The sequence below is a fragment of the Temnothorax longispinosus genome, chromosome 10 (assembly GCF_030848805.1).
Source record: "Temnothorax longispinosus isolate EJ_2023e chromosome 10, Tlon_JGU_v1, whole genome shotgun sequence".
NCBI classification, from domain to species: domain Eukaryota; kingdom Metazoa; phylum Arthropoda; class Insecta; order Hymenoptera; family Formicidae; genus Temnothorax; species Temnothorax longispinosus.
The window spans coordinates 20,274,256-20,288,652 of NC_092367.1; the positions used below are offsets into that span (position 1 = coordinate 20,274,256).

The window sequence follows — 14,397 nt, forward strand, 5'->3', positions numbered from 1 at the left end:
TAATCTAATACTAAATATTTCTATTCCATAGTTATTTCTTATCTTCACATATTCTTTTTAATACAGCAATTTGTTTTATGTTAAATATCTGTACTAATTAAAATATCCCTTTACTATTCAAGATTACCAAAATTTCAATTTGCCAATTTAATTTCGTTTATATTTTGCGTCATAGAAAAAATCCGTTGTACTAGAAAAGATCTGTTTTTTTTTCTCGTGTTCCTAAAAAATCTTTGTTATAAAGCGTTTTTCTCATGAGATCGACATGTTTCAGTTTTGTCAAAAAGGATTATTTTACTAATCGATATCTATACAAACGTATATATATTTTTTTAAATATTTAATAGCTAAAAAAATCGCTCTTCTTTCTTTTAGAATAAAAAAAAAGATATGGCAAAGTGTTTCTCTATCAGAAAAAAAGATATATTAACATATCGAATCATTTGCCTTAGTGTTACATATAAATAAACGCAAGAAAACAAAAAAATATATTTTTTAATTATCTTAATAACCGTAGTATAAACTTTCCATATTTCGCAAAAAAAAAGACGACACCCTATAAAATCCTTAGCTTCTAGCAGCGATGCAATCTATGTGCTCATTAGCATGAACTGCGAGCAACGTTCATAAAGTGGGCCGACTCGACGACGAGGTACATTTTATACATGCACGATAAAACCCGCATGGGGCGCATTCGCATTCCCTGGTGCGACACTACGCGATGCGGCGCGACGTTTCCGCTTCGGCACGTATAGGAAAATAACCGCCTTTTTACCTCTTATCACTGGCCGCGACCCCACGGAGACACGGAGGGCGGACGACGCGGGCTGTTCAGCTGTCTACCCCTCGAAGAAAGCCACGTTTGAAGAGGATTCAAGTACAACCCCCACAACCAGGTGTAGGAATAAACCGTCGAGCCGCCAAGGCAATCGTCTTTTAACGATAGATAAGATAAATATGTATAAGTTATTTCCAAAAATCTTTAGCGATTTCTCACATTCTAAGAATTTTCCATCCTAAGAATATTTTCCTGATTGTCATCTTTAACATTAAATGTAACATAACATAACATAAAATTTTATCATATATATAAGTCGATTTAAGATATACGTCGATCTGAAACGTGTAGTACAATCTAAAAGTCGGAAGCTTTAGTTTATTTAGCGTTTAGCGTATTTATTTCTACATAACGGATTTGCTTTAGTACGGAGAAATTTTTCAGACACGATCTCAATTCTCTGTGAATACTTGCGCAGCGTGACAGGCTATCGTTATATATATCCGATTAGAACGCTCTGTAACGTCATTATAATTGTCACGAGTCACGAGTGCAGCAAGGGAGAAAATAGAACCGTATCATGGAACGAGAGAGTACGAGTCCACACAGCGTTAAGGTGCAGAGAAGTGAGAGAAGGGGTGTTAACGATGCAGAAGTTTATCTCCGCGTCCTTGGCTAATCTCTGCCGCAAGAGATTACCCTATCAACAACGCGAGTTGTTATACTACGCTCTCGTACTACTCGACACGCGTGATTATCATTCTAACGTACGTAAGGACCATATCACTGCTAAAATGAGTAAGAAAGTTCGACATCCTTATACGCGATGTCTACAATCTCTTATCTTCTATCTTTTAGAGTCTCCATAAATTTGCGCTTTTGTGTAACCACAAGTTACATATATATGTATAACAATAATATGACAGTTTCGTGATTAATAAGTTTCATTTCTATCAAATAAAATTTTGACAGTCTTAATTTGAAATAGATTCTCTCTGGAATTATTGAAAGAATTTATAATTTCAATTTAATTTCAAGTTGACTTTATTTAAACAAAACTTTTCATATGTAGGTTTACTCAACGACATTAAAGATTAAGAAGTTATATCGTATATGATAAAATGTATGATAATGTAAATCTGCAGTCCGTTTTCAATAAGAATGATAAGATAATCAATTGAAACATTAGGCAACATCGAGAAAATGTACGGGTGACAAGTTCATTTAATTCTTTACACGCAATATACGTTTCTTTCTTTCTCTTTTACGTTCTCTTTTTCTACTCTGCATATGCACACGTTTATGCCTATAGAAGACGCATAAATGTCTGCATGCATTTGTAGGAATCGTAAATGCGTGGCGATGCGTTACATCGGGGCCGCACTGCGAAGCGCTATCGCGCGCAACGACCGCCGGGCGATACCTTATCTGAACTAGTTGCAAGCCGACAGTGGCTCTCAGTAAGGCGTAAGTTTATTAATATAGCTCCTCTTTTTCATTTTGTGAGTTGTACAGGTATACAGGTTCTTTTGTGAGTTGTGTAATAATAACAGAGAACGATATTCATCTTCTGTAAAAATTTTAACGATTTTAGCTTTATTTTAACAAGTTATATTTTTAGATTTAGAATTAGTTAGGAAAGAAGTATTCAAGCTCTTCATTAAAAAAAACAGAAAAAAATGCTGCGCGATACTTAAAATTTGTCGAAGAATTCCGAGAAAGAAATATATATAACAACATTTTCAAGGACGCCGCATATCGATACCCTTGTTACATTTAGTATACACTGCACTTAAGTATAAACCTGAACCTGTTCATCGTGCGTAGGTCATATGAGAGAAATGTGAATGTAGTCACGATCGGAATGTCTAGATTAGAAATGATCAACGCTGAAGCTTCCGGAAAAGAGTAGAGAGATTAATTGCAGGGTTTATTCATCGCCACATGTGATTCATAAAGGATCCCAGGGTAAACAAAGCATACGGATCAGTATCGAGAATCGTGTCAGATGTCGGAACCCGAACAGATTCTTATCTGAACAATAATAACCCGACATCTACGCGCGTCTCATTAGACTCACTGTCGTCTTATACATTCTAAAATCGATTTTGGCTGACAATGAGTGAAGTTTTTCGTCAGACTTATACAATTATAGTGAGTGTCTCGAAACTATATTGCATTTTTGGTTAGAAATTTTTCAATAAAGTTGCAATCGATTCTTTATTAAAAAAAAATTATGTATAGTAAAAATAATGTACAGTAATTTTTATTTATTATTAAGTATCTTGGTAATTAAATCCAAAAAATTAAGTATCTGTAGAAATATATGCGCAAAAGTACGAACTTTCCTGAGGTCAACTGACAAGAATATGTCTCTTACACGTAATTTGCCAGACATCAGCAAAAATCAGTTGGATGAGAAAATTAAAGATTTAACCCATTTGCATCTATAAACATATCGAGATGATGTAGTCAAGTCACCGGCAGCTTATATGATTATAGAAAACGCATCGACTTTCAAAATTACTATTATGGTTATCCTTAGTCATCTAATTTCGAACTACAAGATAACTGACTTGTTTTATTTTACTCAATTCATATAGATCGCGATGTAGTATTAAGCGACATGCGGATATTTATACGTGATGCCTAATATATAACCCACTAAAATAAAAAAAAATATAATTAATGTTGTATTTTCTATCAAAAATAGATATCAAGTTAAACAATTAAGGAATCTCACTATGTAAATGCTAAACATGAATTTTGGATTATTTCTTACGGACTCGATTCTAAAAAAAAAAGAATTAATATCACAAAAGATTTTTTCACACATGCATATTAAGGAAATATGCATCAATGTTTGAGAGTCAATAACGTTCTTTTTTTTCCCTAAGAACTTCCAAATAATTTTTACGTCGGAAGGAAATATACGTACGCTGTCTGTTATTCGCGATTCGAAGATGCACACCGCGCGAAATTGGTATGTCAATCACGGGTGTTTATAATGCGCGCAGCGGCGCAGCTCAAGTCAGGTTTCGTCAGGCACCTCGTATAGGTATATCGTGAGATAAGTCCTATCGCTCGCGGCTGGTACACCGGGGCCCGATAGAGAGCCACCCACCATTTCGCGCAGCACGCCACCAAGATAAAACCCAGTGCATAAGCCTGATATCGTCGGCATTTAGTCGTTCTCTGTGTGTGCATTATCACGCACTCGACATTTCGTGAAATCAGTCACCGCGAGAGCCGCAGACGCTACAGTACGCCGTGCATTAGACTGCTTAATAAAAAGTGCTTTCTTCTTCCTTCTTCTTCTTCTTCTTTCTCCTGCTATATGGTTCGCATTACATGGACAATTCGGGGCGAAATCGTCGCGGAAGTCTGTCTTCGAAGAGGCTGACTTCCGGTCAAAAACGAAGACGCGATCCCAAGGTGGGAGAAAGTGCGCGGGGAGACGCTGGAGTGGCACGTATACAATGCTGGAGCGCGCTCGAGCGATTGCGAAAGCAAGAAACGTGTCTCTGAATTGTGCCACTGATTTGCTTCCCGGTGAAATTACCGCATCTGTGAGACCGCGATTACACGTGTGGACTTTTGTTGAGATGGTGCAAAACAAAACCGCGTAAAATTTCTCTCTCTTTTTCTCTTTTTCCGCCTAATAAATAAATCAAAATAATATAATTTTTTCTAATAAAAATATCAGAAATATATCTAATTTGTCGGTGTCCGATAGAGATACGAGATACGTTTTCGTTATATTAATATCGTTAATGTTATTGCTATCAGTTATTGGATATTAAGAAATAGAAATCTGCAACACTGCAATGGAAATAAATCGGCGGAAATGATGCCGCATCGAAGGAAGTGGTTCGCTAAGCAATACATATCTACCGGACGAAATATTTTCGCTAAAGATCAAGCAGACATGGTTATGCTTCTTTCATACGCTATCGTCTTGGTTCTGTGTTACGAAATAGCTAGCTTATCGTCGTTAGTACTCGCAATTAAAGTGAGTTAGTTTGCTGTCGTATGAGAAATAAATAATGCGTATATAAGATATTTTCCATCCGTCTATCATGCGATAAAAAATATTTAAATAAAACCAATTAAAAATTATTTTCCCATTTTGAAATTAGAAGAAATATATAAAATAACCACGCCCTACCAATTAATGATAATGATTTTTGTTAAATAAAAACAATATTATACTTATCATTTTCATTGCGATTCATTGCAATTCGGATCCGGATTTACAAGTTTAATTTTTTTACAGTGCATTCGCTGTAAAATCATGGATTCAGCGTTTTGCGGTGCTAAATGTTTAGAAAATGTGTGTTTTGAGAAAAATTAATAAGAAATGTCACAAAACAGAAGAAATAATTAAATTTTAATGAATTTAGAATGTAGTGTACAAACCGGTATTTTAAAATAATTATACAACAATAGTGTTCCATGTTACTTTCCGGCGACACCCGGTATGCTAGCTTACACACAATCCATGTTCGTTGTATCGTTGAATGCGACGGCCCAAGACGTTTTGTACTTGCACGAACTCTGCACGTAGAGCCGTTTCAGGAAACTCGAAAACAATGCCTACCGCCGACCCTAAATGACGTAACAGCGACGACTACCTGCGCTGCGGTGTGGAAAAACTTCGTCACGACACTCGCGACACAAGCCTTTCGGTCCTCTTTCTCTCTCTTTCTCTCCCTCTCCCCCCCCCCCCCATTAACATTCCTCTATAGGAAGTACTTTCTATTAGTTACGAACTATATGGACTCTGTTATATATTTACACTTTGATTACCAATTTCTAAATATCAGAATTGAAAAGTTTATTTGTTAAACTGTCTTAAATCTATATATAAGCAATAAATGGAGATTACAAGCAAACCTAATTATTAAGTTTTCCATAACTTAATCGTCCTGTTTATGAATAATTTTAAAATGATTTCGGAATAAACTCTTCAATTCTTGACAAAATCGTTCATAAAATCAGAGATCGAAAAAATTATATTATATAAAAAAGGAATTGTTTACCGTATCTTTATACCTCTTTCAAGGAAATCAAAACTATTAGAACTAATTTTTTTACTTTTAACAAATTACATATTTCTATATTACATTCTATATAATTATTTATATCATTTTTTGTGTTGATTAAAGAACGATATTATCAAAATAAAGAATGGTTAAGCGTACATGAATTATTTCTGACTCGCTATTCATCGTCGATGGTTCAACCATATTAGCTATCCTTACGTAACAAGCAACGTCAAATTTCCATATGGTAAATCGATTCCTTGAACTAAATGACGCGGCTGGCAACTCCGACGAAGCTATCAAAATATTAATTAACTCTTCATAAAATGTTATAATCCTCTTTATGTTCCCTTTCTGTGAAATTCTATTTTAGCCTAATGACATAGGTCTATTTTGTAAAACCTTAAAATATTAGAATGTAGAAAGAGTCATAAAACAAAATAGATACCTTGTCGAATTGTATACTTAGGTATGTTAATAAGTTTAAAGATTTTTGTTTCAAGTTTATCCTTCAAAACTACTGTCTAGACGCAGTGCATTTAAAAAATACATAACTACACAAAAAAATTTCATAATCTCCCAAAACTAACGCAAGAAGTATTAGTTTTTCTTTAATGCTTTCCTCGAAAAAAGATGTTCTGAGTTATTGTCTACAACGTTGACCTCATTTATGGGGACAATTTTTCGAAAAAATGGGCATTTCTCAGTCTTGGGTGAAGTGCAGTATTATCTATTCGTCTCCTTTACACGACAGAACGTAACAGCTACCTATTATTGCCGGTTTTCCGATACAAGTGCAATACATCCTCGTGAGAACCAAAACAAGCATAATTCATGGGCACACGATAAGAGACAAGCTTAAAAATAGGGTCCGGAATGAGACATGGCATTGTAACGATAAAAACATTTTGACGAATTCCGAGTTCCGAAAAGCTATGCATGACAATGGTCAATATGTATAATTTTTTTTTAAATTATATCGCACTTTTAAAATAAAAGAAATTAAAAGATTATTATTTAAAACATCTAATTACATCTAATTTTAAAGAATTAATACGTGTCATAAATTAATTAAAAATTTCCAATTACACAGATATCGAAAAAAAAATACCTAATATGAATGTAGACAACGCGTCAAATCGTATAAAAATAAAAGCTGGCTTCATATAATACAATATTTTTGTCGAATGTTATAAAATTATTACCTAAGATGATTTCATAAAATAATCGTAAACTTTGATTTATAAAAACTTTAGACTCAATTAAGGATTAATATAATTGTAAATTGTAGTGTAACTTGTAATATATATTTGTAACAAAATAACATACAAACAACTTGCAGAATGCTTGCCAATTAATGAATTGAAACTGGAATGATCAAGCCAAGAGTTAGCAGGCAAAATTAGACGAAGGCGGAGCTAACTTAGTAGGAAGAACTTGATTCCTCATAACGGGCCATTCGCCTTCCACTGAAGCGGCCATTTTGGAGCATCCCAAGCATGCTATTCTTCTCTTCATAAACTCATCTTTCCTATCTCGTCTTTCCCTATCTTTTCTATCTATTTTCCAACCGCGTCAATGATCACAATAACATTAATTCCGATAACAGTTTAAATGATTTTATACACCATATGAGAGAATTTCATATAAAAATAAATAACATAAAATTACTGTATAATCAAATTAACATTTACAATTGTATATTAATTCAAATTATTATAAATTACAATTGTAAATTGTTAATTTACAAAATTCTAAAATCTTATTAGCTCTACTATCATGATAATGATTATTATTAAAACTCTAGGTATTTTGCATTTTAAGATTCATGAATAAAATTTAACCGTTAATGTGCATACGTTTTTTCGATACCTTCTAAGGTGCATACGCGATCTGTCACGTTCAACGCTATTTTTCCCTACCTTAAAGTATCTATTTTAAAAAATCTAAAAAATTCATGAAACATCTGTCTGGATTGTAATTGACGATTTTATAGTCATTTTGATGAACATCGTTTATTTAATATCTTCTGACAGGCTTGCAAGTTTTACAGTAACGACCAGATATCACTTTGGCTCGAACGCCGTAGACCCACGCGGCCACGTATATATGCACATTAAGGGTTAAACAAAAGAGTATGTCAAAATGCGATTAATTAGATTAAATCGCTATCCTTATAGGACGGTATCAATAATTACAACCAGAACATAAGAATCATATTAATACGTAGAAACAGAAAAGGCATGAAATTTGGATAAGTGACATAGTTGTTGTCGTGTACTATGACCGTGACGTAAGACTGTCTTAGTTGTAAAACATCCGATAACGTGGATGGACTTGGAACTTTCACAGTTTGTAGAGCGTTTAGAGAAAGCGTAAATTATACATCGTAAATCTCTACACAGTTAAAGGTTATACTAGGTTATTTCATCTCATTTCATAGTTATATTTCATAACCATTTAACAAAAAACGTAAACAAAAAATCTCTTGACTTTCTTTATTAATATTCTCTGTTTCTATTTATAAGTACCTATTGTAAAAAATACCTACACTCTAATGCGCATTCCGTATGTGTATGTATGTAATAATAAAGCATTGAAATCTTGTTACTGTTGCAATTATAGACAATCATACGCATGAAATTAATTGTGAACATCGCATGTGTGTAAGTTATAATATTGTATACATACGATGCATATATGAATATATCTGGGAAAAAGCAAAATAGCAGATAGATTATCAATGCAATGTGAATCACGTTGCAGCTAAGCATATAATCAAATATAGATATTATTATTAGATTAATTTTTATTTACGCGAATATTCTAACAACATTCTAACACACCACGATAACTCGCTTAGCTCGCCTAGTAATTATGATAGAGACCCATATCAGTTATTCGGTAATTACGAGAGATACGTTACGTTATCCACTCAGTAACATGATACATGCAAAATTGCAAGTGTTACCAGACCGAAGAAGGCGATAAAATGTACACGATGATAAGGATCAATAACATAGTAGTGCATATATTTCATCCGGGTTAATGATGTTGTCTAACGAGAGAGAAATTTTATTATTGATAAAAAATTATTATCACAGCACAAGAAGACTAACTGTTTATGTCAGAGTAACCAAACTAGCATTCAATTTATCTACAGATTAAAAATACGCTTATTCTGTAATTACTATTTTTAGTGACTATTTTTTTCATCGAATTAGATTAAGTACATGGAATAGGTCTTAACTCGATTGTTAATAACAAATACCGTAACTTGGGCAGCACAATTTAAAAAAAAAAAAGAAGAAAATATTTTGATTACCTATATCACGTAAAGATTTCAAACTACATTACGCAAAAATTTCGTTAATAATATTCTACGATTTCGCGATTGTTTAATGTAATATACATAGATGTGCAGTTTTGTACTGCATCCGCGTCTCATTTCTTAATTCTTCTTCCTTCTATATATTAAACTCCACGTAACTTTCAAGTCTCTATTATTGACAAAAATCAAAGTAAAAGTTCTGTTTTAAAACCTTTTTAAAATCTAACCGTATTTTAAATCAAATATACAAATTAATCTGCATCGCGCGCGAGCTATTAGGATCAAGAGGACGAACGGCTTCACTATGCGAAGAAAATCATAAATTCACCCAAGATTGAGGCTGTAACGACAACAGAATGCACTGTGGCCGGTTATCGAGCAATGTTAATTATGCAATCGACACAAAGTTATAACTTCAATATATACAGCTTGAATCACATAACTCGATCAGCCCGTTATTTCCTTTATCGATAACCCAATAAAATACGATTTATCTTTTGTCATCTTACAATTAGATAATATGGTCCCCAGAATATTTCTACAAACTAATTATAGCACATCTCTTATAAATTTTTCTTTTCGAAATTTTGTTAGCTTCAGTTGCAACTTTTTAAAATATAGATATAACCAGAAGAATTAAATTATATCCAGTATATGCGCCAATGTATGCGCCAATGTATTCAGCGAACGAAGGCGACGGTAACGCGATATGGCGAAGGATGACGGCAACGACTATACTATTGATACGACGATGGCGATGATTTAATGTACATCGGTTTACGTGAACCATGACTTTTGTGTGGCACCGTGACCTCGTCACGTTGAACCCGACGCAGGCACAACTACCCGACTGTACGGCGAATCCAGGCCTTCGACGAAGGCAACTTGGTAGACAACGAGAACGATTGCGATCGTCTCTAAATTTTTCCGATAACTATTTATACATCACAATTCCTTAAAAATTCTATCCCTCTTTTATAAGTTCGAACTCGAACTCGAAATAGCTTTGAATAATAAGTATTGAGGTCAGTCGTGCAATTATTGGTCATCGTGAAATTATTGGCCATTTAAGTTTATGAGCTTCCGATTAGAGAGCAATTTTTACGCTTACTCACTTTCTATTATTAAAGGACCGTATATTTCCTTTTTTTGCTGAACCGGTAGAAACGCGATATAAAATTTTGTCCACGTAATATATTTGAACAAAAAAAATATCAAATTATTATTAATTTACAAAGCCGGTTCGACTGAAGTAGACAATAAATGGATAATTTTTACTATAAATATGAAAACGAAACTTTACAATATAAAAAAATAAAGAAGATTTTCATATAAAAAGCAAAATGCTTTTTTATGAATTTTCAGCTGATCAAAACTGTAAAAACATCTCGCATGGACGACTTGACACTTTGCACTTTCGACGTATTTACGTAAAGAGTTACGAAATGAATGTACGAAATCGCCTGACTCGACGCGATAAGATCTTTCGAACTTCACCTTCTTTATATAAAATATCATATTTGTTATCTTGACATGTTCGTTCAAAATGTTTGCAGGAACTAATGGCGCAATAGGTCAACGAAAATTTTATGAAAAATTGTTTCAATAAGCATTTACTGAATTTTTGGCAAGAGGGTAAAGTCTGGTAAATATCAGTGTGAAACTGTGCGAGTTACGAATTGACAAAATAACGAATATGAACAAAGAAAGAACGTCGACGTTCCGGTAGTTTCGTCATCTTGATGGGGACCGAACAAACCAGATACCATAGCTTGTCTCATTATATTACGGTATTAAAAGCAAACGGTCCATTTGTATAGACGCACTCACGTGACTCATATAGAATCCCAACATGGCAACGCGCCATACCAACGTGTAATAATCTTCCGTTCATTAATATTTCGAGCAGAAAGTTTACATATGTATACATAGATATGCTTGTATTCAAGAATTCTGTACGATGTTTCACATAAGAATTATTGCGACTCAATATCATAATTCTACACGTTAATTTCAAAGAATTTAAATTTTTGCTTTGTCATATATCTCAATGTTTAGAAGTGATTATAGAAATAGTTTCTCCACACTCCCACACTATTATTTTTATATATCAGAAAAATCAATCAATAAATAAAATTAAACATTTTATTTATTCTTCCATTATTTTTACGTATGTGTTTCTTTTTTATTAAAAAAAAGTGTAACAGACGATAGGTATGTATATCGTAACGAGAAACAAATTCTGGTGAATCAAAAAGCAATCGAAGGCTCGTCTTCAAACATCGCGAAATGACACGCGCTATGGAATGACTCAGGAGACATGTGACGCAGCGAGCAAGTGTTTAAATAGAAATAATGGCGACCCTGACGATTGAGCCGATAAAATTCAACCGTTCGAGGGAATGGTCAAAGTGACTGTTACAGGTGCTATAGCGATGCGCCTGTATTAGCACAGAATACGACAATAGGACGACTCCTTATGACATTGTTATCGAAATGCCGAGGATGACGATACAACTTTCTATCTTTCCGCGCAAGTAAGTTTGACAATAAATAAAGCGGTGCTTTTGAGGTATGTTTGTATTAAAATAAAATATATAGATAAATACAAACAATATTTTTTCATACGTAAAAATTATGTATAAATATTTAAGCAACTGATATGTAACTTGCTGCGTCTAGTGAATAAGCACATATTTCGACATATTACCCACACATAACACATCGAAATAACCGAAGTATCTTCTTATAGTCAGTAGTGTCAATATAAGATCAAACGGCCAAATTACGAGCTCTAAAAAGAAATGTTGAATTATAATACAATCAATTTATTAAACGATCAATACAAACAATTAGTGTATCGACTGTATACTTATTGCTAGTTTTCTTGAGAACGATTTAATATGAAAAAAAGAAAGTAAATATCAAAAGCATAAAGATGCATAAATTAAATCTTCTCTCAATCAATTATTCCAGCGTTTTTATATTTGCGATTTAATTGGGTTTTTTTTATCTGAATTATATTGTTGAGAGAATGTTTAATGTTTTAGTATTTTAATTTATGCGTCTTTATGCTTTTGATATTTCTCTTCTTACATATTAATCCATTCTGAAGAAGACAGTCGAAATGTTAACTGTTTGTATTGAGTTAATAAACTTTTTTTATTAAGAAGATAATTTAACATCTTTTTTGCAGCTCGTAATTTGGCCGTTTGACCTTGCATAGCTGTGCTACTTTCAAGCAAATAATTTTTCTTTTATTTCAGTAGCATCAAATTCAAAAGCTGCGGTTTATTATCTTTATTAATAATTACTATGCGCGGTATTGGTATAATCGATAGTGGAGCATTACGTGATATAATTATCTACCACAAACCTGACAAACCGCAAATAAATACAGTTAATCATATCATAAACGATCATTACGCCCGCACAAGCGATGATGCAAGAAATACTCAACAACGGTCATCGTTTTCTAAATTATTAAAAGGTAGGATTGTATTGAGATAATTATAATAATAATAATAATAAATTCCGTGTAAAACGTACAAGTTTACGAAACCAATTCTAATTGGTCAGAACATAATAAAATATCTTCAAAAGTTAAGCTCCTTAAGACCAACTTGAAAGAAGGACGAGCTTTTTTAAAATAGTCAAAAAATTTATTTTATGATTGCAATAAAACTAAACTATATCTAGTAAATGCATATTTTATGTTTAATAAACTAAATTTGCCAATAATTAAATATAAAGACTGATGGTTTTTCAACAACATTACTCTAAAATAGCAGAAGAGAAACTTGTAATACGCGACTCATTGTTTTTGTACTTTACAACTATATAACAATTGAACAATTGTGAGAGAAAAGCGCACTTCTTAATCCTAGATTATTATCTGGGATTAAGTAAAATCTTTACATTATACTCTCAAGTAACATTTATGATATCGAACCGCCAGTAAAATATGTAACCTGGAATGCAAAAATTCTAGAGAAATGTGACTTAGGTATAACAAGAAAATTTTTCTATTTGAATATCGAGGACAATTATTAAAATTTGGCGCGAAACTTTCCATTTTGTAACGTACATTTTTTAAATAGTTTTAAAATAACAATCGAAAATTTGCATGTTGCAAGTTGCCCTTACTAACGTAACGCCGAAAGATGTCAAAAGGACATTCGCGACGGGCGCAACGAAGCTGAATGCAACTGATGGCTGTACCAGCCAGCAGTATATGCATATACTGGCGGGCGTTATCGCAAAACCAGGGGCAGCGTTATCACTCTGATATCCAACATATATACATCCTTCACGACCGGCCCCTGGCCTCCAGTGACTCGCGGACCACCGACTCAGTTGAGCGCTTTAGTGACACACTGTGTACATGCTATCTCAGACGTTGCATCTCATTGTCAAAATACGTTCGAAGATGCTTGCCCGCGATCGCAGAGCAAGAATCGATCGATCGGGCGCGTCAGGCGTCGCGGCGCGGTCGCCGAACGTTCAATCGAGCCAAACAATCCTTTCTCGACATATCCTCCCTGAGAAGGCGAGGTGGAATCGCGAAAGGTGGAAGTGGTACTCACCGTATTCTCGATGCCGATACTTGGCCACAGGTTTGCCATCGTCGTCGCTCCTTCTCTTCATCTCGCGATTACTCGCTCGCTTGAGCTCACTTGGTGTTTATCCTTCGTTGCGTTCTGGTTTCTTGTTTGATAGCTTGTTTGGCTGCTTTTCGATCTGAAATTCGCACTATAAAAGAGACTTGGCACTTTACTCGGCGAGGGTGACTGCGACTACGACATTCTCACCTCACAGAGGATCACGTGTTGCCCTTTCGTTTCCGCGCACGGTAAATCAGAAGAGCGATTGATGCTGTGTGTACACTGCGATCGACGACTAGACGAAAATTAAGATCCGGACTTTTGCTGGCTGTACGAGAACTCGCGCCACTGCTCTATGATCGGGAGCGAGGCTCGTGTATATTATGTGCATAGAGCAAACGGAGCAAGAAGAGGAAAAGAGATGGAATGAGAGGTAGAGGAACAGAGTTAGAAGAGACGGTAAAACAAAAGGGGAAGAGAGAAAGAAGGAGAATAAGTGAGAGAGAGAGAGAGAGAGAGATGCAAAACGAGCGAGCAATTGCGGCTCCGCGGATGGCCGAGGCGATGCGAGTTTGCTAGCGAGCTGCCCGAGTTGGACGAAGGCGAGACGAAGATACCGCGAGAACGAACGCACAGACA

At 34.4% G+C, this 14,397-nt stretch overlaps 1 protein-coding gene across 3 annotated transcripts in view; it reads right to left on the minus strand.

Moving 5' to 3' along the window:
• The window catches only part of LOC139820719 (uncharacterized), a 55,991-nt gene extending 41,594 nt beyond the window's left edge, over nucleotides 1-14,397 (minus strand). For 2 of the 3 annotated variants that reach the window (XM_071791184.1, XM_071791182.1), the window contains exons 1-2: nucleotides 13,966-14,397; nucleotides 13,741-13,906 (exon numbers count right to left, since the gene is read on the minus strand). In XM_071791184.1, coding sequence (XP_071647285.1) covers nucleotides 13,741-13,801 — 61 coding nt within the window. In that variant the 5' untranslated portion in view covers nucleotides 13,802-13,906; nucleotides 13,966-14,397. The remainder of the gene's footprint in view (nucleotides 1-13,740; nucleotides 13,907-13,965) is intronic. The other variant, XM_071791183.1, reaches the window with a different exon arrangement.